Source organism: Gadus morhua, chromosome 16, assembly GCF_902167405.1.
Source record: "Gadus morhua chromosome 16, gadMor3.0, whole genome shotgun sequence".
NCBI lineage: Eukaryota > Metazoa > Chordata > Actinopteri > Gadiformes > Gadidae > Gadus > Gadus morhua.
The window spans coordinates 16309078-16334070 of NC_044063.1; the positions used below are offsets into that span (position 1 = coordinate 16309078).

Consider the following 24993-nt stretch of genomic DNA (forward strand, 5'->3'; position numbering starts at 1 on the left):
GTTCACAGAGGTGCAACTTCTGATGCATTAGTTCAAATTTGGGTTTACGAATGCACACCTTTTGGGCATGTTCTCAGATTATGAAACACGGGTGTGCGAATGTGTTTTGCACCAACTGCGCTGCAATAATTGTAGCAAAAGGATTTGTGCACCTGTAACACAGATTTGCGTACTCGTAACTTCCTATTTTGTGTTTACAATGGTATAAAAAATATTTACGACTTTAAATGTACTGTTACACATTTGTGACTTTAGAGTACACTTGCAAAATAAATATATACGACTTCAAATTTACTGTGACTTTAGTGTACGCATTCAAATTCTGCAGTTACAGGTGCTAAAGACTTTTGCTACAATAATACCTTCATACTACTGGACCGTCCTACAGTCTTACAACTTACTACTACAACCTCGCCGTAATTGGCGGAGCACTTGCCGAGCCGTGGCTACAGCGAACACTGCGCTGCGGCGCCTGTTGATGAATATTGATGAGTGTTCCCTGTGCGTACGTGCGGAGCCGGCGGTGGGGTAACACAAATCAATAAGGGAAGTGGTCCTCCGACATGCCTTCCCGTCACCGGGGAACAAAGGGTTGGCTTGCCCTGTGGGAGGGCATTGGAGACTGGGTGGGCTCCAAACACTCTGTGTACCTTCATCCAATTGTGTATACCCCTTCATCCAATTGCCCTACTCTTTACGCCTATCCGTCTTACCTGTCAGTCCATTGATAGACAAGCTTTATACTCTCTACTTCCCTCCACCGGGCCATGCTACAATCCGTTCATCCTTCCAGGGGCGTAGGAACGTTTTTAACATTGGAGGGGACACATATCGGAAACCTGACAGATCCATTAATGGTTCGAATAGAGATATGTCATAAATGAACTACACTGCAAAACATTCACAAATGTATTTTATTCTTCTAAAGGAAAACACATTTTGAATGGCAGTATTGAACTGATACATATCAAATCAATTATTTAATTGCAGGCCTTATCATACAGTTTTGTAACATGTGAAAAATATTGATCTAAATTTTAATTCGTATTTTCTGAATACCTTTTCTTCACTTAGTCGTATCTTATGCCTCAATGAACACACAGGCAAAGGTTAAGGTTAAAGGGAAAAACAGCATCAAGAATTTTAACATATACACCAACGGTTCTATGAACATCCTTTCTGTACCGACAGTGATATATTGATGCACTTCTTATGACAAATGTACTTATTGTAAGTCGCTTTGGATAAAAGCGGCTGCTAAATGCCCTAAATGTAAACGTAAATGGAACTTATTTTTAATCTTGAGTATGTGATATTATTCAAACATTTCCACTAACTGATTGGTGTGCGAAGGCAAACGAAAACGACATTAGAATGGATGTAATGAACTGATAAATATAAATTACTGTGTAGAACTGATACAAATAATAGCTAGATAGCACTGTAGTGTTATCCAACAGTGTCAAACGTGCCGTGACACACAAAAGGTTGAAAAACAATGGCCTAGGCAAAAGAGCCAAAATGTTTTCTCCTCCTGTCATTTGCAGCCACGAAATGCTTGCAAATTGACTTTTTGTCCAGTAAGTCAAGTCTATCCTGATGGACATGACAGACAGCAACGTGGTTGAGTCTGTTTTGAGACATTGTGGACCGGAGCCAGGTTTTGAGCCTGCGGAGGACACTAAAGCTTCTCTCTGCCTCACAAGATGAAACAGGGACTACCAGAAGCAACCTGACCAGGTTTTCCACTTGCCCAAATAGTCTACGTACCTCTACAGGCAATCCACGAATGATCCTTGCAGCCTCTGCACTGTTGCTAAATGAGTAGCTCAGGCGAAACATAGAAAGCTGCACTGAAAGTGACTCTCTGTTGAACTCTGAGTATTTCTCAATGACTGCTGCATCAATCTCTCCACTCAGAAGTAGGGCTGAACGATCTATCGTTTTCGACCGAAAATCGCGATCTCAGGCATTACGATTTTGGGATCGTCAAAGCTGCGTTTTTTTTTTTTTTTTTTTTTTAATAATATATTATTATTTTTTTTTTTTTTTTACAAAAGTGCAATTATTTTGATGCTGATGAGCCATTGAAGCAAGTTTACTTAAGAAAGAGGGCTCCCTTTTTATTTGACTTTTTTGGTTGTTGTTTCTTAGGTACTTGAATAAACAGTCTTGCATTTGAAATCTGTTGCCAGCAGTTTTCATTATTGCATTACCTTAAAGGGACTCTTACCTTTGTTGCATTTTTACACTTTTTTTGGATAAGGTTAAATTGGTATTAATAAGGTAATAACACTCTAATATGCAAGACAGACCAACCAGGAGTAAAAACAAACAATTATTTTACTCTCATAATATTTAATGAAAACTTCAACCAATAAAATTCTTCGGACCGAATGACCTTATTGGCCGACAGACCTGTCTGTTTGCTGCATGGATATATAAGGGGTGTGTTCGAAACCGCGTACTTGCTTACTACTCCTACTAACTATGACGTCAAATTGAGTAAGCGAGAACTTAGTAAGCGAGTTTAGGTAAGCGAGTAGTATCCGAATCTCTTCTACTTCCGGAAAGATTTTGAGTAAACATCGCTAGCTTACTAGACGTACTCAACTGCCCCAGAATGCACTGCGTCTATTCAAAAGAACAGTGGAAGCAATGGCGCTAAACGGGGAGCCGCAGCAGCAGTGCTTTTAATAATTGTTTAATAATTGTTTTAACATTTCACCGCAAATCCTTAGGTTGAAGGTGTACTGTGACGTTAAATGTGACGTTTATATATTTATTTCTAATATTTATTAACGGCGCCCGGCCGGTAGGTTATTGACACGTCATTTGATTCACGTCATCTGAGGTGGTTAAGTAAGGACGGTCTTCTGAACGTCGATTACTCAAATGGATTACTCAATCATTATTTAAGGATTCGAGAAGTAAGCCAAATATTTAGTAGGTAGTAAGCAGTAAGCAAGTAGGCGGTTTCGAACACACCCAAGGTTTTCCGTCTGCTTCTTGTGGCGCATTCGGGCCCGCGTCATCAAGGCGCGTCCTCAACTAGAGGGTTTGTTTTGATTCCACGGCAGACAGTAGCGAGTAGCGACCGTAGCGACTGACGATGGCAGACCAAAGTGGTCCACGGCGTACTGAAACTGCACCATTCAGTCCGATTAGGGGACTCATCTCGGACTCAGACTCACAGAGTTACCCTCCTCTGGAGCCTCAGGAAGACCTCCAGACTGTTGGCCACCAACTGCACCATTCAGTCCGACAAGGGGACCCGATTCGGCCTCAGAAGCCAAGTGGTCCCGCTCCCCTGGATGATTCTCAGGACCTCCAGACCATTGGCAACCACCCGCACCACTCAGTCCGATTAGGGGACCCGTTTCGGACTCAGACGCGAAGTTGTCCCGCTACTCTGGAGCTCCGGGAAGACCTCCAGACCGTTGGCACCCAACCGCACCACTCAGTCCGATTACGGGACCCATTTCGGACTCAGACGCGACGTTGTCCCGCTACTCTGGAGCTACAGGAAGACCTCCAGACCGTTGGCACCCAACCGCACCACTCAGTCCGATTACGGGACCCATTTCGGACTCAGACGCGACGTTGTCCCGCTGCTCTGGAGCTACAGGAAGACCTCCAGACCGTTGGCACCCAACCGCACCATTCAGTCCGATTAGGGGACCCATTTCGGCCTCAGACGCTACGTTGTCCCGCTACTCTGTTTGTAATGCTCATACACCTTTCTTATACTCAGTGGGACCACTGTCCTTCAACATGGGGCCTCAAAACGGTATCACACGAAGCCCATAAAATTACAGTGAGCCACCTGCTAAATTTCTTGTTTACTAGACCCCTGGTAGATATTATGACCCCTGGGAGTCTAAACATAACCCATGGGAGTCTAAACATAACCCATGGGAGTCTAGAACTTTTGTACTGTAGCGACCCTGGGACAGTTAAATAGTTTGTGTGTTATGTGTTACATTATATTTCGTTGTCCGCTATGCCAGTTGTTCTATGTGCATGTATTGTAATGTTCTTCTTGTCAATCAGCGTGGGGGCGAATCATTTGGTCAGCTGGGGGAGGGCCTTGGAAGAACAGGAGGGTGGGGGCCTGCACGCGAGTGAGACCGTGTTGGGGGTTGCCGGGGTAACCGGGGTTTGTTTTGTGTCGGTTTTCTGCCGTTGGTTACAATGTTACGGGTTTCAGTGACCTGGTTTTGGTTCATTAAAACTACCTTCAACTACTAATGACTCGACATCATTATGTCACCGGCGAGGTCGTTACAGTACTCTAAAAAATAACGCTTAGTTTTGTACTCTAAAAAATAACGCTTAGGGGGTGGGGCATTGGAGGAAGGCGGGATGATTTGAATGTGCTGTAATTCTCAAATGCAACAAAGGTGAGAGTCCCTTTAATGGAATTCATTGGTTATATTAATTTATACTGAAACTTGATTTAAAGAAAATAAATCGTGGTTGAAATCGAAACCGCAATCTCTACCAGAAAAATCGCAATTTCAATTTTTTCTTAAAATCGTTCAGCCCTACTCAGAAGTGTCTCTTCCAACTTTTGCAAAGTCAACAAGTCATCCTGGTTAAATAGCTCACTGAGCTTTGCATCTACAATATCCAGGACTTTAAAGAATTCCCCTCTGTAGTGGTCCCTGGCACTTTTAGGCTGATGTGCCTCAGCTCCTTCAATGAAGCGTTTTGGGTGCGGTCTGGTCTGTGGAATGGTAATGGGCTTAACACCTAAAGACTGAACGACAGCCGTCGCCTCTTCAAACAGAGATTTGAAACTTGCCTCATTTCTTTTGGCCTTGATTGAGGTCCTAACAACTTGAACAGCAGCCCTCATGCCAGCAATGGTTTCAGTTCTCTTCTGAAAAGAGATGTTCAGGCATTCAAGCTCACAAATCACTGGTGAGGCAAGGATGAGACCCAAAACTGTTTTGCCTTTCCTGAACTGCCCCAGCAGCCCATTAGCAGTAGATGCAGTATTTGAGGCACCACAAGCCATCTCCTGCAAGCTGGCCAGCACTGACCCATACTGTGACAAAACAGCTGTGATGGCTTTGCCCCGTACTGTCCATCTCGTGGGACACAGGGGTTTTATTGCAGTGCACGATGGGTTCTCTGCATGTGCTATTGCTGCATGGATCGCCTTAAACTTCCCTGAATGAGACAAAAGGACTCCAAGCTGGTTGACCCAATCCAATGAGTCTCTGATCAGAACAGAGGCTAAGCAAGCTTTCTGTGTGACCAAATTAGTACAGTGGGCTCCACAGTGAACATAAAGTGCTAGTGGCTGCTCTTGTTTTATCAGTGCCTGTGCACCAGCATGCTTCCCAGCCATATTAGCTGCCCCGTCATAAGTTTGACCTCGTAAACCATGCATTGGTAAGTTTAATCTCAGCAGCACATCTTGAACTACTCCAGCAAGGCTTTTTCCTGATGTTTCAGTAACAGAATACATGCCGATGAACTCTTCATGGGGCTTCAGGTCATTGTCAACATAACGCAGGCAAATACTTTCTTGTTCTTGCCCAGATATGTCTTGTGTTCCATCCATAATAACTGCATACTGAATAACTGGTAGATCTCTGATTGTATCAGCTATTCCACTTACAATACTGTTGCTCATTGCAGACAGAATTTCATTCTGGATCTGTGGACTGATATAATCTTTCTGGGACCTCTGCAACCATTTGGCTAAAAGGACATCATCCTCTGCCTTGTCTTTCAAGAGTTGATACAAATTACTGTTTTCATCCTCATGTCCTCTCAAGGCCTGTCCCTGTCGTGCCAAATATTTGATTGAACTCACGATTTTCCCCAGACAGTGCCTGTTGTCTGATTGTGTATTTGCCAAAGCACTGGACAACTGTGCATTTACAGGATGTTTTTCTTGTGCAGTCACAGAGACAGCGTGACGGTGTGTATGACTACTTTCATGTGCTTTAAATTTTTCAATAGCTTTCTTCCAATTTCTGAATCCAGAAGTGATAAAGGCGGGCTCGGATTTTACAGCAAATGGTGTGGGTTTGTCCTGGTAAACTCTCATGCAATAAAAACACAAAACCCCCTTCTGTACTGCATCATAATGTAGCCAGGGAAAGTCCTTGTACCACTGCTCTTGGAAGGAGAGAGTTCTGTTAGACAGAACTTGAGTTTCAATGAATTTTGGATGTGGCTGATATGACTCTGTCCTTTCCGCCCTGACTTCAGTTTCTCTCAGCTGTCTGTCCCTGCTCTGAACACCCTAAAAGGGAAACAGTCACAATGTCACACAATGCAACAAGACTGCAGTTACTACAAGCACCCTAACCCTAACCCTTTAAGGTTAGGTGAATTAGGTATAGAAAAATACTGATGGTAAAGCTAGTGGAATATTAAAATCACGTTTGTAATTTTCACTTCTTATCATGTTCAAATTTCCTCTCATGATCAACAACCTAACCTCACCTCACTATACTGTAGCACCTACCTGCAACCCTGCAGTGCTGGCTTTCATTGCATCTCCCTTACAGTTAGTGTCCAGCTGGACGTCATCTGAACTCTAATGTGAAAGCAGTGGAGATGAATGAATGAGGCATAGAAAAATAGTGATGGAAAAGCTAGTGCAATATTAAAATCATGTTTGTAATTTAATGATTAAATTCAACTGTGTTCACTTCTTACCATGTTAAAACCTTCCTCTCATGATCAACAACCTAACATCACCTCACTCTATACTGTAGCACCTACCTGCAACTCTGCAGTGCTGGCTTTCACTGCATCTCCCTTACTATTAGTGTCCAACTGGACGTCATCTGATCTCTAATATGAAAGCAGTGGAGATGAATGACGTTCACGTTGCATAATTACGTCACTAACTTCATAACGTTCCCATGGCAACAGGGGGAAATGGCGCATTTTACTGGAGGGACTGCTGTAGCACCTACCTGCAACTCTGAAGTGCTGGCTTTCCCTGATTCAACCTCACTGTTAGTGTCCATCTGGACTTCATCTGAGCTCTAATATGAAAGCAGTGGAGATTAATAAGGCATAGAAAAATACTGATGGGATTGTCAAGAGCAAGGGAAAAACATACAGACAGACTAACTCCTTTCTAGATGTGGGAGATGTGTGACGTTACTCTCGTTTTCAAGTGATATGGGTTAAGTTAATAGAAAAATAATGTTATTTGTCAATTAAATCAAATCGCTTTTTGTCCTTTACTTTACTGTAAAGTCCGCCAGCAAACGTTGGCTAGTAACGTTCATAATAACAACTTTTACCTAGCAAGAGTGTACTAGTTAGATGTTGAATCACATCATCATCTTAACATCAACAACTCTAACGTTAGTCTGAAAATATAATCATCCTCCTGGATAAAATTATGACTAACTCACATTTCCTTTCTTCTTTTTCTTCCCCTGGAGAAAGAAATCTTTTAAACTGCGCTGCTGCTGTCTTTTCATTTTAACGGCTCTAACCTGTCGCGTTAGCTGCAGACACCAGCATCTCAAACAGTCTGAGCCGTTGAGGGTTTGCGGCAGCTTAGCGCTGTCTTGCGAGACAGCCGTATTCACGCGAGATCACGAGATCACGCGATTATAGTTGCAGGCTGGCAGCGATCAGCAGCGGTGACCGCGGCGCAGCCGTTCCGCGGCGCTTACGTCCCCGATGGAAAGCAGGCAACTTAGCCTTCTAGGCAGCGATTCGAAGGCGTTTCCAGCCTGAAGTCCTTACAACCCTGCGCGCTGCCATACATGGGGCAGGTGACAAGACGCTGTGTTGCGCTTTCAAAATAAAAGCAAGTGAGTAAAATATTAAAAAAAAAAAAAGATATTTTGCGGTATCATTTTTGGGGGGGACAAATGCGCCAGTCTCGGAAATTGGGGGGGACACGTCCCCTCCTTCCCCCCGGTTCCTACGCCCTTGCATCCTTCCCCTAAAAGGAAACCAGGGCTCTATCTATCTGGTGGTAACGTTCAGGGCTCTGTTTACGTGCGCACACTGAGGAGCTCCAACACTCCATTGGCTTTATTCATGAGGAACTAATGCCCCTCAGCAGAATGGACCCCTCATTTCTTTCCTGCTATGCTCCTACGGTTTGTCCCGGTTCTTTGATCGGACCAATTTGATGGAGCAGCGTATCAACTCTTCTACCCAGAATATGCTTCCATTATGTCTGTCCATTATGGCGCCCATGGAAACCATCCCTGGATGGAGGGGTTCCACTTACAGCTCTTCTTCTCAAGGGTTCTTCCTTGATAATGTAGGGTTTTTTCCCCCTTCTCTAAAGGTAGTTAGGGTTTAGGGAATATTAAAAAAGGCAGCTTAAGAAGCCCTTTAAGACCGTGATTCAGGGCTATACAAGTAACATTTGAAATGAAACGATTGGATAGTCCAGGTGCACCATTTTGGCTGTCGGTTTATCACTCGCCCCAGGTCGTCGTCTTCCTCCTCAGTTCACAACCCCCATTTGCTCCTCCACCCATTGCTTTCCACCAAACTCACAATCTAAATTCTGTACCTCTGCTCTGAGGCTTCCGACCGGCCGGTCTGTCCGTCTCCACAGCCTAATTTTCATTTGGTTCCCGGCCCACACGTATCGCCTCTCTGATCTCGGGCCCCAGTCGGCTCCCCTTTTATCCGGCTATTATACTGAGCCTCTCCCACCCCTCTTATCTACCTCCCACCTCCGCGCTGATCCGTCCATCAACTTCCTGCCACACATACTTTCACTCCTCGGCACAGATAACCTGTCAGTCAGTCTGTCTGCCTCAGTTGGAATCTGTAAATGTGGAAGCCACCTTGTGTCTTCCCGATCAGCCAACCCTGAGAGGGCTTCAACGCCCTTTTAATGCTACGTTTTGGATTTCGCTTTATTCGCAAAACCGCAGCTAGAAGGTTAAGTTATGTTATCAACTGCGTAAAATACCAAAAAGATAGGTAACTGTGCGAGAGATACCTCTGACGCATAAGGCTTCACGTCAATGCTTCAGTAAACCTTGTGTTTAGCTTTTTTCCTTATTAGATGACACAAAAAAGAACAAGTAGAAGGCCTTATAAGGTTATTCTGCAGAGTTGGCCAACAACAACACACAAACGTAATGTGTTTGTTCGTGTGTGTGTGTGTGTGTGTGTGTGTGAGTAGGGCAATTGGTTGAAGGGGTAGAGACACAGAGTGTTTGGAGCCATAAGTACAGAGAACAAAGTGGGAGAGGGAGAGAGGGAGAGAGGAAGAGTGGGAGAGAGATCATAATTACCGAAGAACTAAAACGTTTAAGCTTTTGTCCATTCGGGTTAGAATCACTTAATGCAGATTCCATGTGATAAATGGAGCCATCTTGCACACTGCTACGTATGCCACTTATGTCACAATCCACGTTGTTATTTTTGGACAACAGGATGTGGTGATGGGAAGTGGGTCCTAACGAGGACATCACTTGATTTTGTCGTTCAAAAGCTGCTCTATGAACGTGAACCTCCCCAGGGAACACGCACCGTTCATGTGACTGAAGACCGCCTCTAAGTTATGCGTTATGTGCTGATGTCTTTTGGGAAGATTTGTCTCAAAGAAGATTGGAGACAAATGAACATATATCATCTTCACCTGTCGGTAAGATGTAGTATTTAAATGAAACGCGGTATTTTTACGCCCACTGACATGAAAAAACGGTTCAATCTAAATTCCTGGATTCGTGAATCAACAGTGCAGCCAATGGTGAACATCGTGGCAGAAGGCCAAAGCCAAAACAGACTCTTTCCAGCCTCGAGCCCGCGTTATACCGTGAACACAAGCAGTCGGACACCAACCCAACTGGCTGTTACATGGCTGTTGGATTCAGGGCTTTGAGCATGAGTCTGCACACTTGGTGCAGCTCTTGATGTGCTCATTGACGAAGAGCCGTGCGACGACAGAGAGGGGGAGGCACAACTGAGGACACAGAGGGGAGAATTAACACCACCAACATGAAGAATACATCGAGATGTCAGCAAACGACAGACCCTGAACCGCGGTTCAACGTTGTCGACATGAACAAATTGGTGTTTGTTTGTTTTATTTGGATGAGTATGTGATGTTGCACCATTAACCTATAATTAAATGAAATGCTTAACCTTGGTTGTCTAACAATGAAGGAGACGATAAGCAATATCCCACCGGGGAAACATGCCGTGCACTGATCTCTACCAGGACTGCAGGGAGCCGGCAGGTGCAACACTGGGGCTATAGGTCAGGCAGCATCGGATACTGGATCGAAAGCGTGCCATTAGCATTGTCGAAATCCATCCGAATTTTGTTATGGATAATGGTTTATCGGAGCGTTTGAGAAGTGAGAAGACTGTTAGCATACCTCGTAGGGTGTGATCCTTCTCCCTAATCAAGCAGCGAGGGATCTTCTCCCTGACACACACACCCAAACACACACACACACACACAGACACACACACACACAGACACACACCTACTCTCAGTAGAAGCCCTGTTATCGGTTGTGAAAAGCCCTGTGTAGCCCTGTGGCTCGGAGGGGCCGGGGTTAAAGGGAGAGAGAAAGGCAGAGTTTAGCGTGGTTTAAAAGGTGGGAGAGCGATGGGGAATTGTCCCCCGGAGGACGGACTGATTGGAAAGGAATACGGGTGGACGGTGGAGATTGGAAGTGGGGGAGGGTGGTGAGCGTTGACCTTGAATACAAATGAGCAGCGAAAGAGGGAATGTTGCATGGTCCATGCAGCAGCTGTACAGTGACCTTGTGGGGAGCGCATGACTGGGTGACTATGGAACGGGGAGAACACGGGCCTGGTTGAGTCAGTGGAGGGATTAGGGATCTCAGAACTAGGTAGCGTCTCTCCTGTGGGTGAGGTGGTTATATGTAGCTCTCACAGGCTCTCAGTTGGGGCTTTCACACCAAAAAGAACCAAGAGCCAGTTCCCGGCTGGTGCTAGGGCCAGTTCCAAACAGGTTCCAGCCTTATCCCAGTTATGAACCAGTTGGTTTCACACCGGCCAGAGCTAGCCATGGAGCCGGCGAGAGCAACGTCATGACGTCACTGCAAACGTCTCCGCTTTCCCAGCAACCCTCGCGCCTTGCCGGAACTGTACGATAAGAAGAAGAACCCTCGCGCCAGTTTCAAACACAACAACAACAATTTCGTCTTCACGTCAATCCGTGTATGGTTTGTTCTTTGCATATTCCGATTTAAAACAAAATCAGAAAAAACAATTAACAGTCGTTTTTTGTTTTTTCTGATTTGGTTTTGAAGCCAAAAAAGGGCAAAAGGAATATACAAATAATCTGTGTATGGTTCGTTCTTTGAATATTCCGATTTAAAACAGTCGTTTTTTTTTTTTTTCTGATTTGGTTTTGAATCGGAAAAAGGGCAAAAGGAATAAACAAATAATTGGCATTTTATTTGAATCCGTGTATGGTTCGTTCTTTGAACATTCCGATTTAAAACCAAATCGGAAAAAACAATTAACAGTCATTTTTTGGTTTTTCTGATTTGGTTTTGAATCGGAAAAAGGGCAAAAGCAATAAACAAATAAACAGCATTTTATTTGTGTTTGTGTTTTGTGTGTTGGTTTTTTAAACCCGAAACAGAAAAGGAAAAATGTATACATCCAAGTTATAGGCTACACCAGAAGGCAGAACGCAGCGAAGAAAAAAGAGCCAACCACCTAAACCAGCAATAGACTGTCTAATTATATTTAGCATTAGTTATGGCCTCACTTGAACGTATGGCGATTTTATTTGTGAACTATTTGACACTGGAAAGACACACGACGCGATCAGTACCGCTCTAAAGCAATCTGGTACCCCGAAGTGCTCCGTTATGACGGTGAGGAGGTTCTGTGTGGAGCACAACCTTCGAAGAAGAAATCTAGTTTCCGATTTAGTTTCAGAACGTCCACTCGCAGACTAACTAGCCAATCCGTTATGACGGTGAGGAGGTTCTGTGTGGAGCACAACCTTCGAAGAAGAAACCTAGTTTCCGATTTAGTTTCAGATCGTCCACTCGCAGACTAAGTCGCCGGCTCCCACGGAAAACAATAAAGCTGGCCATTGTAGAATGCGAGAGACTAGATGGAACGTTTGAAACGTCTTTATATATATTTTCTTTAAATCCGCGTGCCCTTTTCCCGGCATTCATTGCGGTTTTATCTAAATATCACGCAAACAAAACAAGCAACTGGATTATTCAGTTTTCCCGTTTTGATTTAAAAAACAGAAAAATACAGAAAAATACAGACGATCTGAAACTAAATCGGAAACTAGATTTCTTCTTCGAAGGTTGTGCTCCACACAGAACCTCCTCACCGTCATAACGGAGCACTTCGGGGCACCAGATTGCTTTAGATGATCACGTCGTGTGTCTTTCCAGTGTCAAATAAAATAAAAAATAAAATCACCATAAGGTTCAAGTGCGGCCATAACTAAGGCTAAATATAATTAGACAGTCTATTGCTATATTTATTTTGCAAGTGTACTCTAAAGTCACAAATGTGTAACAGTACATTTGTAGTCGTAAATATTTTTTATACCATTGTAAACACAAAATAGGAAGTTACGAGTACGCAAATCTGTGTTACAGGTGCACAAATCCTTTTGCTACAATTATTGCAGCGCAGTTGGTGCAAAACACATTCGCACACCCGTGTTTCATAATCTGAGAACATGCCCAAAAGGTGTGCATTCGTAAACCCAAATTTTAACTAATGCATCAGAAGTTGCACATCTGTGAACGCTATGTTAATTCAGCATTTTAATGAGCGAGCACAAAACCATTTTACAACTGCTCGAATCTGCTCCTGCAAGTCTCAGCTGTGGGTTTTTTTGCAGGTTGTTTTGCACCACGTCTAGGTGGTAAATGTGTAGCAAAAGTATTCGTATCCGTAGATGACAGAGCGTCCGTGAGCGGGACAAAATAGTCCCGCCCTTTATTTCCTAATCCAATGAAAATCGCCGGCAGGGATGCATTTCTCAAATTACACTGGGACCCACCGCGTGCCAGCCATGGAGCTATAAAGATTGCATCATACTCAGCGCGGGATACGTTTCTTTCTGGAGAAGTGAAGAGGGCGTCCTACTGAACGGAGGTGGGTATCCTACATTATGTTAAATGAAATTACTTAGTTCAAGTGAATTCCACCCAAAGTATTTCATTAACATGCCGCAAATGTCCTTCAATGTATTTGAATGTATGCATCAGAAATGTTAATGCAATAGCCTACTTTGGGGAGAATTCACTTGAACTAAGTCATTTCATTTAACATAATGTAGGATATCCACCTCCGTTCAGTAGGACGCCCTCTTCACTTCTCCAGAAAGAAACGTACCGGCGCTGAGTATGCTGCGATCTTTATAGCTCCATGGCTGGCACGCGAGGGGTCCCAGTCAGGGACGGCTGGTATAAATGGGCTAACAGGGCTAAGCCCTCCCTACCTTTTACAGTAAAAATGAAAAAATATTATTAAAAACTTAGAACATATTGTTTTAAATGTTGGTAGAACCTAAAGGAGCAACAGCACCAAAAAGTGATAGAAAAACCCAGGATATATATATCTTCGTTTTTTTCCTGGGAATGGGCTAAATGTATTCAGCCCAAGCGGAGTAGCGTAAGCTTCCATTCAATTTTGAATGACAGGTATGGTGACACGCCCCCTTCATATGCTTCCCATTCGGGCTAAAGCATTCAGCCCAAGCACAGTAGCCTAAGCGGCCATTATATTGCGATTGACAGGTGTCGTGACACGCCCCCATTTGGGCTCATTTAATTTAGCCCAAGCGCAGTAGCGTAAGCTTCCATTGACGTTTGATTGACAGGTGCCCTGACACGCCCCCTTCATATGCTTCCCATTTGGGCTAAATTAGTTTAGCCCAAAGGCTGACCTAGCACAGTAGCTACAGTACAGTGACCTCGACTAATCACAGCACAGTAGCGCAAGTGCAGTATGGCGGGCGTTAGCATGAAAATGAACAAAGTGGATTATTTACTTTCTAATCGGTTTTCTTTAATGTCTTTGGAGGAAAAATTGGAAGTGAAAAGATTGGGGACACATCAACCAAACGATGTACAGATTTACTGTCAGGAGTGCGGTCAGAATATGGCCGGTAATAGTGCATTTGTAAGCGGGTCAACTACGTTTCGTATCGAAACATTAAAAAAGCTGTCTAAATAACCCAACATGACGTGACAAGTGTGTAGAGATAGTGGCCCCTCTCCAAGCTGCATTTCAGCGACAGGCAGTAACAATAAGGTTCTCTAAGGAATCGGAAATGATCTCATTTAATGTTGCATACAACATTGCCAAAGAGGAGTTGCCATTCTCAATTTAAATCCGAAATTATTCTCATGAAGAGAAATTGATTAAACATCAACCCGACGTATAGCAATGAGATGGCATGTGCACAATTCATTGCAGTAGGCTGGGCGACACCTTAAAGCAAAAGACAGCTGCGGACGTCGGAAACGCCACATAGGCCTACATGTCCTTCATGATTGACGGCGACACAGACGGCGACTACCAAAGAGGGTGTGATCTTCTACAGCCGCATTTTGCGCAAAGGGAGACCAGTCAACATTTTAATAGTGTAATACTTTAAGCACAAAGTTTTATTTTGCTTAATGGTTTAGTTCGAAATGTTCAATTTCAGCTCAGTGAAGCACTTTAAACACCTTATTTTTATTTATAATTGTGCTTTAAATAAAGACATGCCTTTCTCTACACCTTATTCTTGTTTAAAAATCATTCACATTATATGAAAGTTATGAACAGAGATATAAAGGTGACCTCATGGCGTCTGGAGCCCTGTGAAGTATTGATAAATGTAATGCATTCGTTAGCCCACCCAGCCAAAATCACCACCAGCCGTCACTGGTCCCAGTGTAATTTGAGAAATGCATCCCTGTCGGCGATTTTCATTGGATTAGGAAATTATGGGCGGGACTATTTTGTCCCGCCCACGGACGCTCTGGCATCTACGGATACGAATACTATTGCTACACATTTACCACCTAGACGTAGTGCAAAACAACCTGCAAAAAAACCCACAGCTGAGACTTGCAGGAGCAGATTCGAGCAGTTGTAAAATGGATTTGTGCTCGCTCATTAAAATGCTGAATTAACATAGCGTTCACAGATGTGCAACTTCTGATGCATTAGTTCAAATTTGGGTTTACGAATGCACACCTTTTGGGCATGTTCTCAGATTATGAAACACGGGTGTGCGAATGTGTTTTGCACCAACTGCGCTGCAATAATTGTAGCAAAAGGATTTGTGCACCTGTAACACAGATTTGCGTACTCGTAACTTCCTATTTTGTGTTTACAATGGTATAAAAAATATATTTTTTTTTTTACGACTACAAATGTACTGTTACACATTTGTGACTTTAGAGTACACATGCAAAATAAATATATGCGACTTCAAATTTACTGTGACTTTAGTGTACGCATTCAAATTCTGCAGTTACAGGTGCTAAAGACTTTTGCTACAATAATACCTTCATACAAACACTTCAAATGCATTGGCTGAGAGAAAAGAAGGGCAGAGATTATTAGCATACTAGAGAGACGCCGTATTTTACGTTGTGATGTGCACAAAAGCGCCGTATTTTACGCGCGGTTTGATGTTCAAAACGGCGCTTTTTACGCGCGCTCTTGAAAGGCTTAATTGCGGCGTAAAAAGCGGCGCTTTTTTTGCACATGACGGCGTAAAATACGGCGTTTTTCTACATTTTACGGCGTTTTTTACGGCGTAATGAAGGTGATACGCGTCTAAATTATGCCGTTTTCTGGCGGGGATGGCTTGCCATACCCTGCGGCCCGGGCACCGTGACCTTGGGCTGGGCACTGCGACCACTCCCACGTCTCCCGCGACTCCCGCCATGCCCCGTCAACGAATGAATGAATGGCCCGGGAACCACGGGCACCGCGGCCCGGGCAACGCGGACTCCACGAAAACAGATCGCACGCAGAGGCCTAATAAGGCCTATATATTTCGTATTTGAAATGCAACAGCCTTTTCGTGGGGACTACGCTCAGAGCAGCTGGAACTGAACAAGAGGAAGAAGGAAAAAGGGCTATGAAACAAAATTTTATATATTTTTCTTGCTATCGGGTATCGGCCATGTTTGATTGTGTTGTGTTGGTTATTGACCTGCTAACCCGCGAACTTGGGTTATGTTTATCAGCGTTACTATAGAGATCATGACGATAGCTGATGTAACGGGAGTCCGGGCGTGTGCAAGACCGAACCGCACTGTATTATCACTGTTCCATTGCGCATAGACAGTAAAAAGTAGCTGAGACGGTAGAGGCGTTAGAATCCAATAAATGAAAATAGGCTTTTCATTTCAGGTAGCCTATTCTTTCACCCCCCCAAAAAAAAAGAAGGTTAAAATCCCCCTCCAAAAATGGAATCACGTTCCCAGCGCCCCCCTAGGTTGTGCGAACTTCCCCGTTTAGAAACCATGAACTAAATGAAAGTATGGGGCGTTGACAATAAGCGAATGCGCGTTCAAGCGAAGGGGGGTTGTAATATGCGGGGGGGTCGAAATTCGGCACAACACCGGCCTGTGAAGGCCTGGATTCACTTCGGTAGCCAGACTTGCTTGGCAAGGGCGAACAGACGCAGGTTTTACACCTGTTGGAATAGAAATGTGGTGTGACCAGTAAAGTTATTTGTAATTGTGATAAGATGTTGACTGAGTACGAATGCATTATATATTTCTTTACACCAAGTTTTAGTTACACCACCCCTTCCCCCCAACATGCTGGGTCAATTTTCGGCATCATTCAGTTGAGTGATATAGTCATGTCATACACCGTTTGAAAGCTTAGAATCTCAGGAATGTCATCCAATGTCAACCATTCGGTGGAATAAATATGTTATTTAATATATGCGAATATAGATCAAAAATATCCTAGTGTCTTGGGTCAAAATAGCCCCCCTCACCCTCCTCCTCCCTTGGTGCATTCTAACTTTATCGTTGTTGTGGATATCTTTAGCAATGAGTTATATATGTATGTATATGTATATATACTGCATATATGCATGTATATACACACAGCCCAGAGGAGACAGATTGAGAGTGTGTTCTACTGTAAGTGAGTGGTGGCCCTATGCCATAAAATACCACATATTCCAGCAGTACAGGTAAGGGTTCTGTGGAGCTTTTAGGCTTTGATAAATTTGTAGTTCTTAGCAGTCTCTGTAGCTCAAGTCCCACCTAACGTCTCCCCCTACTGGCAGATAAGAGAACTGTCACCAGTTATATTTCAACGTCTCCCTCTGCACTCCCTGCTGGTCAATAAGCGAAATGCCACCAGTTTTCCCCACACCCAGACCCCAGAATACACGTGCTTCTGGACGTAATGGTCACACTCGCCGTGCAGCCTCGCCTAGCGGAGGCGAGACCCGAACCAGACACCCCGGCCCAGCTGAGAGCTACGGTAGCCAAGCACTTTGCAAACAACGCCCAAGCAAGCCAACCGCTGTCCACTAGAGAGTAAAGAGTCTGGGCTAGAATAGAGAAGACATATAGAAGAGAATGGGAAGGGAGGATGGGCAGTGGGGGTGAAGGTCGACACCAACCTACCTGACCACAGACCCCTTGAACTACACCCTACAAGAGGCTGCGACCAGACGCGCGAGCGCAAAGACGGAGCAGAAGAGGGACTCGAAAAAAGGAAGAAAAGGGAGAGTTTCACCTTCACCCTGCTCGATGCCTACAATGTGGCAATCAATATGGACACACGGAAGAGGGAAGGCCGACCCACCCAGGGCACACTTCCCGCCGAGGTTCCGGCCCCACCATCTGATGGGCCATCTAGCCCGTCCCCTACCAAGGCGTCTCCAGCCCCGCCCACCCTAGAAGGAACGGCCAAGGAGGAACCAGGAATTACACCATGGGTAGGGAGGAACAAGACCAGCCTCTACCTCAGCCACCTTGCGGTGGCAGTTTATTATCATGCTCTGTGAATTTGCGCGAGGGGCCCTGGGCGGGTGCACCGTCCATAGCTACGCCCCCTGTTAATACCCTAACGCCTCGTTTCCACATACGTATGTTTTTCGTATCCGTGCTTCCGTAAATTTACGGAAGGAGTTGCTAGTGTTTTACGTACGGACATGAATTTATTTACGGACAAAAGATGGGGGAGCGTATGATAATGGCCGTTTATAGGAGACCGGTACTTTGGAACATGAGGATCGACATATACAGAGATAAAAACAAAACCAACCAGACTTGGAAAGAGATCGGTGAGGAGTTTGGCCTGCCAGGTACTTACATGTTTTGTGAAAAACATAAAAACGTTCATACGGTATCTCCGTAAAACGACGGCGAAAGTTAAATTTTTTGAACGTATATTACAGACATACCGGACAGAAATTTTACGGAGGGGAGGAGTCTCGGAGGAAAAACTGATATTACGGAGAATCACATAGGAATGAATGGACTTTCGGTCGGAGACGGTTGGATCGCATACGAGAATGTACGTATGTGGAAACGAGGCGTAACGCTTGTCTTCAGACGTGCACACAGCCGAGGGCTTTTTCCTCAAACTGTAGATATCAGAGCCTGATAACAGGTTGTGGAATCTGTAGTTTGAGGATTATATTAATTTATCAGCGATTGAGGTGCTCTTAAAAGAGTCTTTCTTGCAAATCCAGCCTCACCATTAGTATTAGTAGAGCAATCGAAGCTAGCCCCTGGCAATAGCGATCAAACAGAAGGCGTTTTTACACTGCTAAGCCGGTTCGGTCACGGCTTGGCACGCCCGGCAAATTCACCGTCTTAACTCAAGTTGCCTGTGAAATTCTGAGGGGGTAAAATCCCCCGACGTCACAGAGCGGGCTTTCTTGGTTCAAGGGAGAAGGTGGAGCTGCGCACGGAGAGTAGACCTCTTTAGAATAATTTGCACACTACAAATGCTTTTATTTTTTTATGATTCAAGAGATTCACAATCAAGCACATACAGTATACATCTGAGTGTAGGTTACACATGATAAACTATTTACAAAAACACCAACATATTCTTTATTTTGCTAACCACTTTTTATATTCAGAAAAAAATCTCGTAAGGAAAGTTCCTGTGCGTCTTTCTTGTAGATCAGATCACACCATCTTTCCCCATCTTCGTTTAATGCGACTGCATCACCTTCTCTCCCATGATCAGGAGCTTGCGGGTTTCACTTTCTCTCCAGTTAGAACTGCTCATGTTGATATCGCTGCGTTGTCTCTGTCTCGACAACGCAGCAACTCCTCTTACCAAGCCCCCCCCCCCCCCCCCCGGAACTGTGGAGCCGTCGCATTTACATCAGAATGAATCCCAAACCACCAATGTGTGTAGGGTCCGGGAGGGTAAATTGGGGTGCTAGCGCAAGCAGGCAATTTACCTCGGGCAGCGTAAACGCACGGACCGTGCCGCGAAAAAGGAGTGCATAAAACGGGCACATTTGGCAGTGTAAAAACGTCTAAAGTGAATGTTTATTGACACTCGAAATTCCGATCCTGGACGAGCCCCCACTGTGTCACGGTACATTGGGAAGAGAGATCGTATGCCTTCTACAACACGGTCGCCGTCGTCTGTCAGGGCATGAACCAATCTCTAGCCTGATGACCCAGTGTAGTGGACATCTAAAACTATCATAGCTTGCTTACATGAAACAACAAAAGGGATAAATGACGTAACCCCCCCCAACCGCAACGAAGCAAGATGATACACGACAAACGGCCATACATCCCCATCATCCGTCACGGAAATGCCGGTGTTCAGTGGCTGCCGGAGTGGGCGGCCTCCGGCGTTAGCTGTGTCCAACTTCATTGGGTTCAAGATTGTTTTCTAAAATGTTTTCCGATGTCCTCCGGTTGACAGGCGGTAGCCCGGTAGCCATCGCTGTCCCTGATGTCGGAGCAAGCATTCCTCCTCTCCGTCTGAATCCTGATTGGTAAGTAAGGAACTCCCCCCAAATTTCAGGTCACAGGGTAAATTGGTTTGACCCCCCTATCCATTTGCCCCAGCCTGGTCAAATCACATTTCATTGCCCATCAAGCAAGCCGGAGACATCTAAGAACCCATTAAGTCTAAAATAACAAAATAACAAATTTCGGACCCTAGATCACCTAGCCCAAGGATTGAATAAAGTCTTGTCTCTTAAAGGAAATGGCCTGTCCGTAACAGTATGTCAACCTTAGGATAATTCTAACACACACACACGCGCACACAACCACACACACACTGAAGGGGCAAAAAATGAGATGATGGCTTTTCTCACTACAGGGTGTCCCAGCATCTAGGATGAATTTTAGCAACAAGTCTGCCACATCGAACGAGACCAGCCGGAACCCATGTCGATACAAAGAGGACTTCAAGCACCTGCCGCTGACCATCTTCTACTCTTTATTCTTCTTATTCGGCATCTCCCTGAACGCCATGGTGCTAGTCTTCATCACGTTCCGCACAAAGCACTGGACCCCGTTCATCATCTACATGCTCAACCTGACCATGTGCGATTTCTTGTTCGTCTTCATGCTTCCCTTCCTCATCTACTACTACGCGGGTGCCAACGACTGGCCCTTTAGCGAGCCCGTCTGCAAAATCGTACGCTTTTTCTTCTACACCGACCTCTATGGTAGGCTGTATGCATAGTAAACTGTATTAGGGATTTCTAAGTTTCTTTGTTGTATTATGATAACTGCATAACTACATCTTAAAGAACTGCTATAGTAGCTTACATCCATACCAAGTGTGTGCTAAATTCAGCACAGAGGTGCTGTGTTGAAATGTGCTAAATTGCAACAGAAGACACATTACCACATTAAAATAGTTAAACTCGTATGAGGAGCACAGAATGTAGTCACGTACCATCACGTGGTACAACAGGTTAGATGCATGCTACTGCAGTGTTAACACCCCACCTGTGCCTACAGGCTCCATTCTTTTCCTGTCCGTCATCAGTCTGCATCGCTTCATTGGCATCTGCTACCCGGTCCGTTCCCTCAGCTGGCTTAGCATTCGACGCGCCAAGCTGGTGTCCGTTGGCGTGTGGGCCTGTGTGCTCTCCGGTCAGGCCCCCGTTCTCTACTACTCGTGCACCAGGTGAGAAATAAACACACACACCCCAATGCCCGGCACAAGGGAGTGTTATGTAAGGTCGTTCAGCAGACGAGACACTTCTAAGCAAAGCGGCCTCCAGTGTCCTTGTTACAGGTGATTAAAGGTATACGCAGAGATATCTCTAAATTGGTGGATGCCTACCCAGCTAGGCTACTGTAACTCTGCAATTCAATATGAGGGACTAAAGGAAAGCAAATGCTAACCAGCAAACTCCCCTTCTGGAAACGCAATTGTGATTTAAATTGAACAATTCAACTAAATCTTGGCAGGACAGGCAAATGCAAATGTACAGAGATCTCGGCAGTAGAGTTAAGCCTCTTTCTCAAGGATGCCATAGATAGGATGACATCAATCCCGGTACCTTTTTGGTCTGGCAGTAGCCTGCCCTATAGTCACAGCACTATTCTACCTCACCCAACTCTCAGTAGCTTTTGGTGCACAAGAAAGATACGCTTGCATCCAACCACAATGCATCTATTGTTTACCAGGAAGTACCGCGAAGGCTTTTTTTGCGTCGGCACCACGGGCCCTGAGGTCTACTATGAACTCCTGGTCTACAGTTCTGTGATCTCAGTGGTGATGTTCGCCGTGCCCTTCATGGTGGTCATGGTGTGCTACAGCCTGATGGTGCGCAAGTTGCTGGGGCCCAGCTGGGGATCGGGGGAGCGCCAGCAAGGGCTCCGGGCGGCCCACCGCACCAAGCAGAAATCGGTGAAGATGATCATCATCGTGCTGATGACGTTCATGTTCTGCTTCCTGCCCTTCCACCTAACCAGGAGCCTTTTCTACTCCTTCCGATACCTCAGGGATAAGCACCCAGAGCAGGTCAGTGATGCACACATCCTTTAATCAGAAGCCTGACACATGATTAATTTGAAATATAATAAAAGTATATTTTACAGTTAGCAACCTCTAATAGCTTGAGTTGTAATGACAGATATAGCTATATGATTTTCAGGAGAAGGAAACGATTTGAAGAGAAACATTTGGTTGATGATGGCACGTTATATTGCTGAAAAACCTTCTGGTTCAGAATTGTTTTTAATGTGTAATGCTGTGTTTTCCCAAGATGGCAGGGGATTCCTGCCACTTACTCCCACTGTCCTGAGAGCCACGCCTCTTTCCCATTCATATGAAGTGGTTCAAGCACGTTTTGTTTTGATCTTCCTTCTGTGTCTCTGGATCAGATAACCTGTGAACTGCTGGAGGGGTCCAGCATAGCCTACGTGTTGACCAGGGTGATGGCCAGCGCCAACAGCCTATTCAACCCCATCCTCTACTTCATGGCTGTCCGAGGCTTCCGAAAAACCACGAAGAAGCATAAACAACCTGACAACGGCCTTCCAGAATGTGCAAATACAGCGTTGATGACATCATTATGACATTTTACTTTACCAGATTCCACCAAATCTAAAAAGCTTTGTTCTCTATGAAAAACCACTATGCTAGAGCCGTGCTGAAACAGTGTTATGGTAGCAAATCACTGACATTTTTTCATTTTAAAAGCCATTGAATTTTGTATAAGGAAATTTAACACCCTTGAATTCATTCCATTGAATTATCTACATATTATACTTTGAAAGAAAAGTCATCTGAATGTGTTCCTATTCACCTCCTTGAAGAAATATATTTAAATTGCAGATATTCAAAAAAAGAATCATAACACATTTAAGTAGTCAAAATACGGTCTGTCAGTCAAGTACTGAAAGGAACTTGAGAAATGAATGAACAAGGAGATAGGAGAACGATGGCTGAGTTGTCCGGTTTTGTTTTGGTCGAACGGGATGAACCCAAGCGCAGACAACGCAGGTTGAATTAAACTGGAGGTTTTATTGCAGGGAGGACGAGAGCAGTAGGGAACAAACAGGAGGTGGACAGACAAGGATGGATGACAGGCAGGCAGGGCTACTGGCAGGAAGGCAGGCGGATGAGCACACAGGTTGGATGGCGGGCGGGTATGGGGGTTTGTGATCCTGGGGTAAGAACAACAAGGAGATTAGGAACAGGATAAACATAGAACACAAAAGGTATTTAGAAATACAAAACTTCCCTAGTGCCGAGACTGGGTATCTACCACAGTGGCTGAAACAACGATCTGGCGATGAGTAGCTAAAGATCCAGGGTTTAAGTAGGGCAGAGATGATGACTGGAGATGGATGGCAGGTGTGCAAGTCAGATGTAACAGTAGCAAAAACAGATGTAGAGCCGGGGAAAACGAGGGAACACCTTGCCCAAGAGGGAAGAGCAGAGCATCTGCTGGGTATGGCCACGGCCATAACAGGTTTGAGTCGTTGTTACGTTTGTGTAACCGCCTATATCTAACTTGTGATAAGCTGGTTGCTATGTAGAAAATTGATTCTTCCTTGGAGCGGTATTATGTGATTCAGAACGTGACTGAAGTGTGATATATCAGATTGAAGTACCCATTGCATACAGACAGGATATTCTATCGCTTGCTCATAGCATCGTGAGGTCTGGTCATTAAGGTATCACAAAAACCTACGATAGGATTCTAAGGCACTTATTTTGGCCAGGTACGAAAGGCGATGTAGCTGTCTGCCGTACTTGTGACTGCCGTCACACCTGGTAGGTCACAGGAAAACCAAACCAGGTTATTCTCCCCGCTCCCCTCTGTCCGATACCTGTGTTAGGTGAGCCCTTCAGCATGTGTAAGTCGATTGTGTTGGCCCATTGCCTAGGACGGTTTATATTGACGATAATGTGTGTTGCTACTAGAGCTGGGAGGACTAATCGACATAATCGACATGAATAATTTGCGTTGACGCGTCGCCTCCCACCCCCACTCTCACTCCAGTCCAGTTGTGGAGGTAAATATGCAACCCGGTATCACGCGATTTCGTGCTCATGCACACGAACGTTAATCTATTGAAGCGTGTTCCAGAGCACGATAGTCCGACTTTTTTCGTGACACAGAACGAAATGTAAACCAATGCATTCTGAATGGGAGTGTTCTCAGACAATTAACGTGCTCCACAAAACGGTACGAGAGAGAGAAAGAGAGAGAGGGAGGGACAGAGAGAGAGAGAGAGCGAGAGAGAGGCTTCAGAAAGGGTGTTCTCAGATAGTACAGTGCACCCTAGTTATGTTTATGCCAAAACCACAAATGCTATATATATATATATATATATAGGCTATATATATAATAAGGCTATAATTATATTATTTAGCGTGTAATTAGACAATCTATAGCCAAATTGTCGAAGATGCCCGAGAATCTCCGGAGATATCAGCATGGGAAATCGGCGCATCAGACCCATGAACCTTTAAAGAAAGACGTAATCTCAAGCGGGAGAGAACGTTTGCGGTGCTGGTTTGTGTCACGTAAGTAGGCTACAGAGCTCTCATGTCTCATGCATTCGGCGTGAGACACACGCAATTCAACCCATGCACACACTCGAACCTGGTCTCACGAAAAAACGTGACACTGTCACGTTATTTAATCTATTGAAACGTGAACAGGGACACGTAGGCCTATTTTCAAAATGGTGTATTTCAATTGGAAGTAGGCTATTTGTCGTGTCACTATAAGCACGACTTCCAAACTAAGGTTTTGTCCCGGAGCGTTCTCCCTAATGTCCCTTAATTATGGAGCTCCGTACAGATCATTCATTGTTGAAAATTGTCTGTGATAACTAACAAATGACAGCTTTTGGCCACCCGTTTCTACTTAAAATTGTCTGTGATAACTAACAATATGACAGCTTTTGGCCACCCGTTTTTACTTTCACCTTTGATACTGAGAAATTGTGACAATACACGGATATATTAAATGCAGGTGCGCTGCTCTGTAGGCAAACTGCGAAGGAAAAAAGGGTAGCTGCTTCATCTGTTATTTTTAGAATTGTATGTTTTGATGTT

At 44.6% G+C, this 24993-nt stretch overlaps 1 protein-coding gene across 1 annotated transcript in view; it reads left to right on the top strand.

Moving 5' to 3' along the window:
* LOC115528872 (P2Y purinoceptor 2) overlaps positions 1-24023 on the top strand; it is a 39172-nt gene extending 15149 nt beyond the window's left edge. Inside the window, exons 2-6 of the mRNA XM_030337249.1 lie at positions 19873-19945; positions 20278-20629; positions 20928-21096; positions 21603-21939; positions 22302-24023. Of these exons, the coding sequence (XP_030193109.1) occupies positions 20296-20629; positions 20928-21096; positions 21603-21939; positions 22302-22496 (1035 nt within the window). The 5' untranslated portion in view covers positions 19873-19945; positions 20278-20295 and the 3' untranslated portion in view covers positions 22497-24023. The remainder of the gene's footprint in view (positions 1-19872; positions 19946-20277; positions 20630-20927; positions 21097-21602; positions 21940-22301) is intronic.
* The last annotated feature ends 970 nt before the right edge of the window (positions 24024-24993 follow it).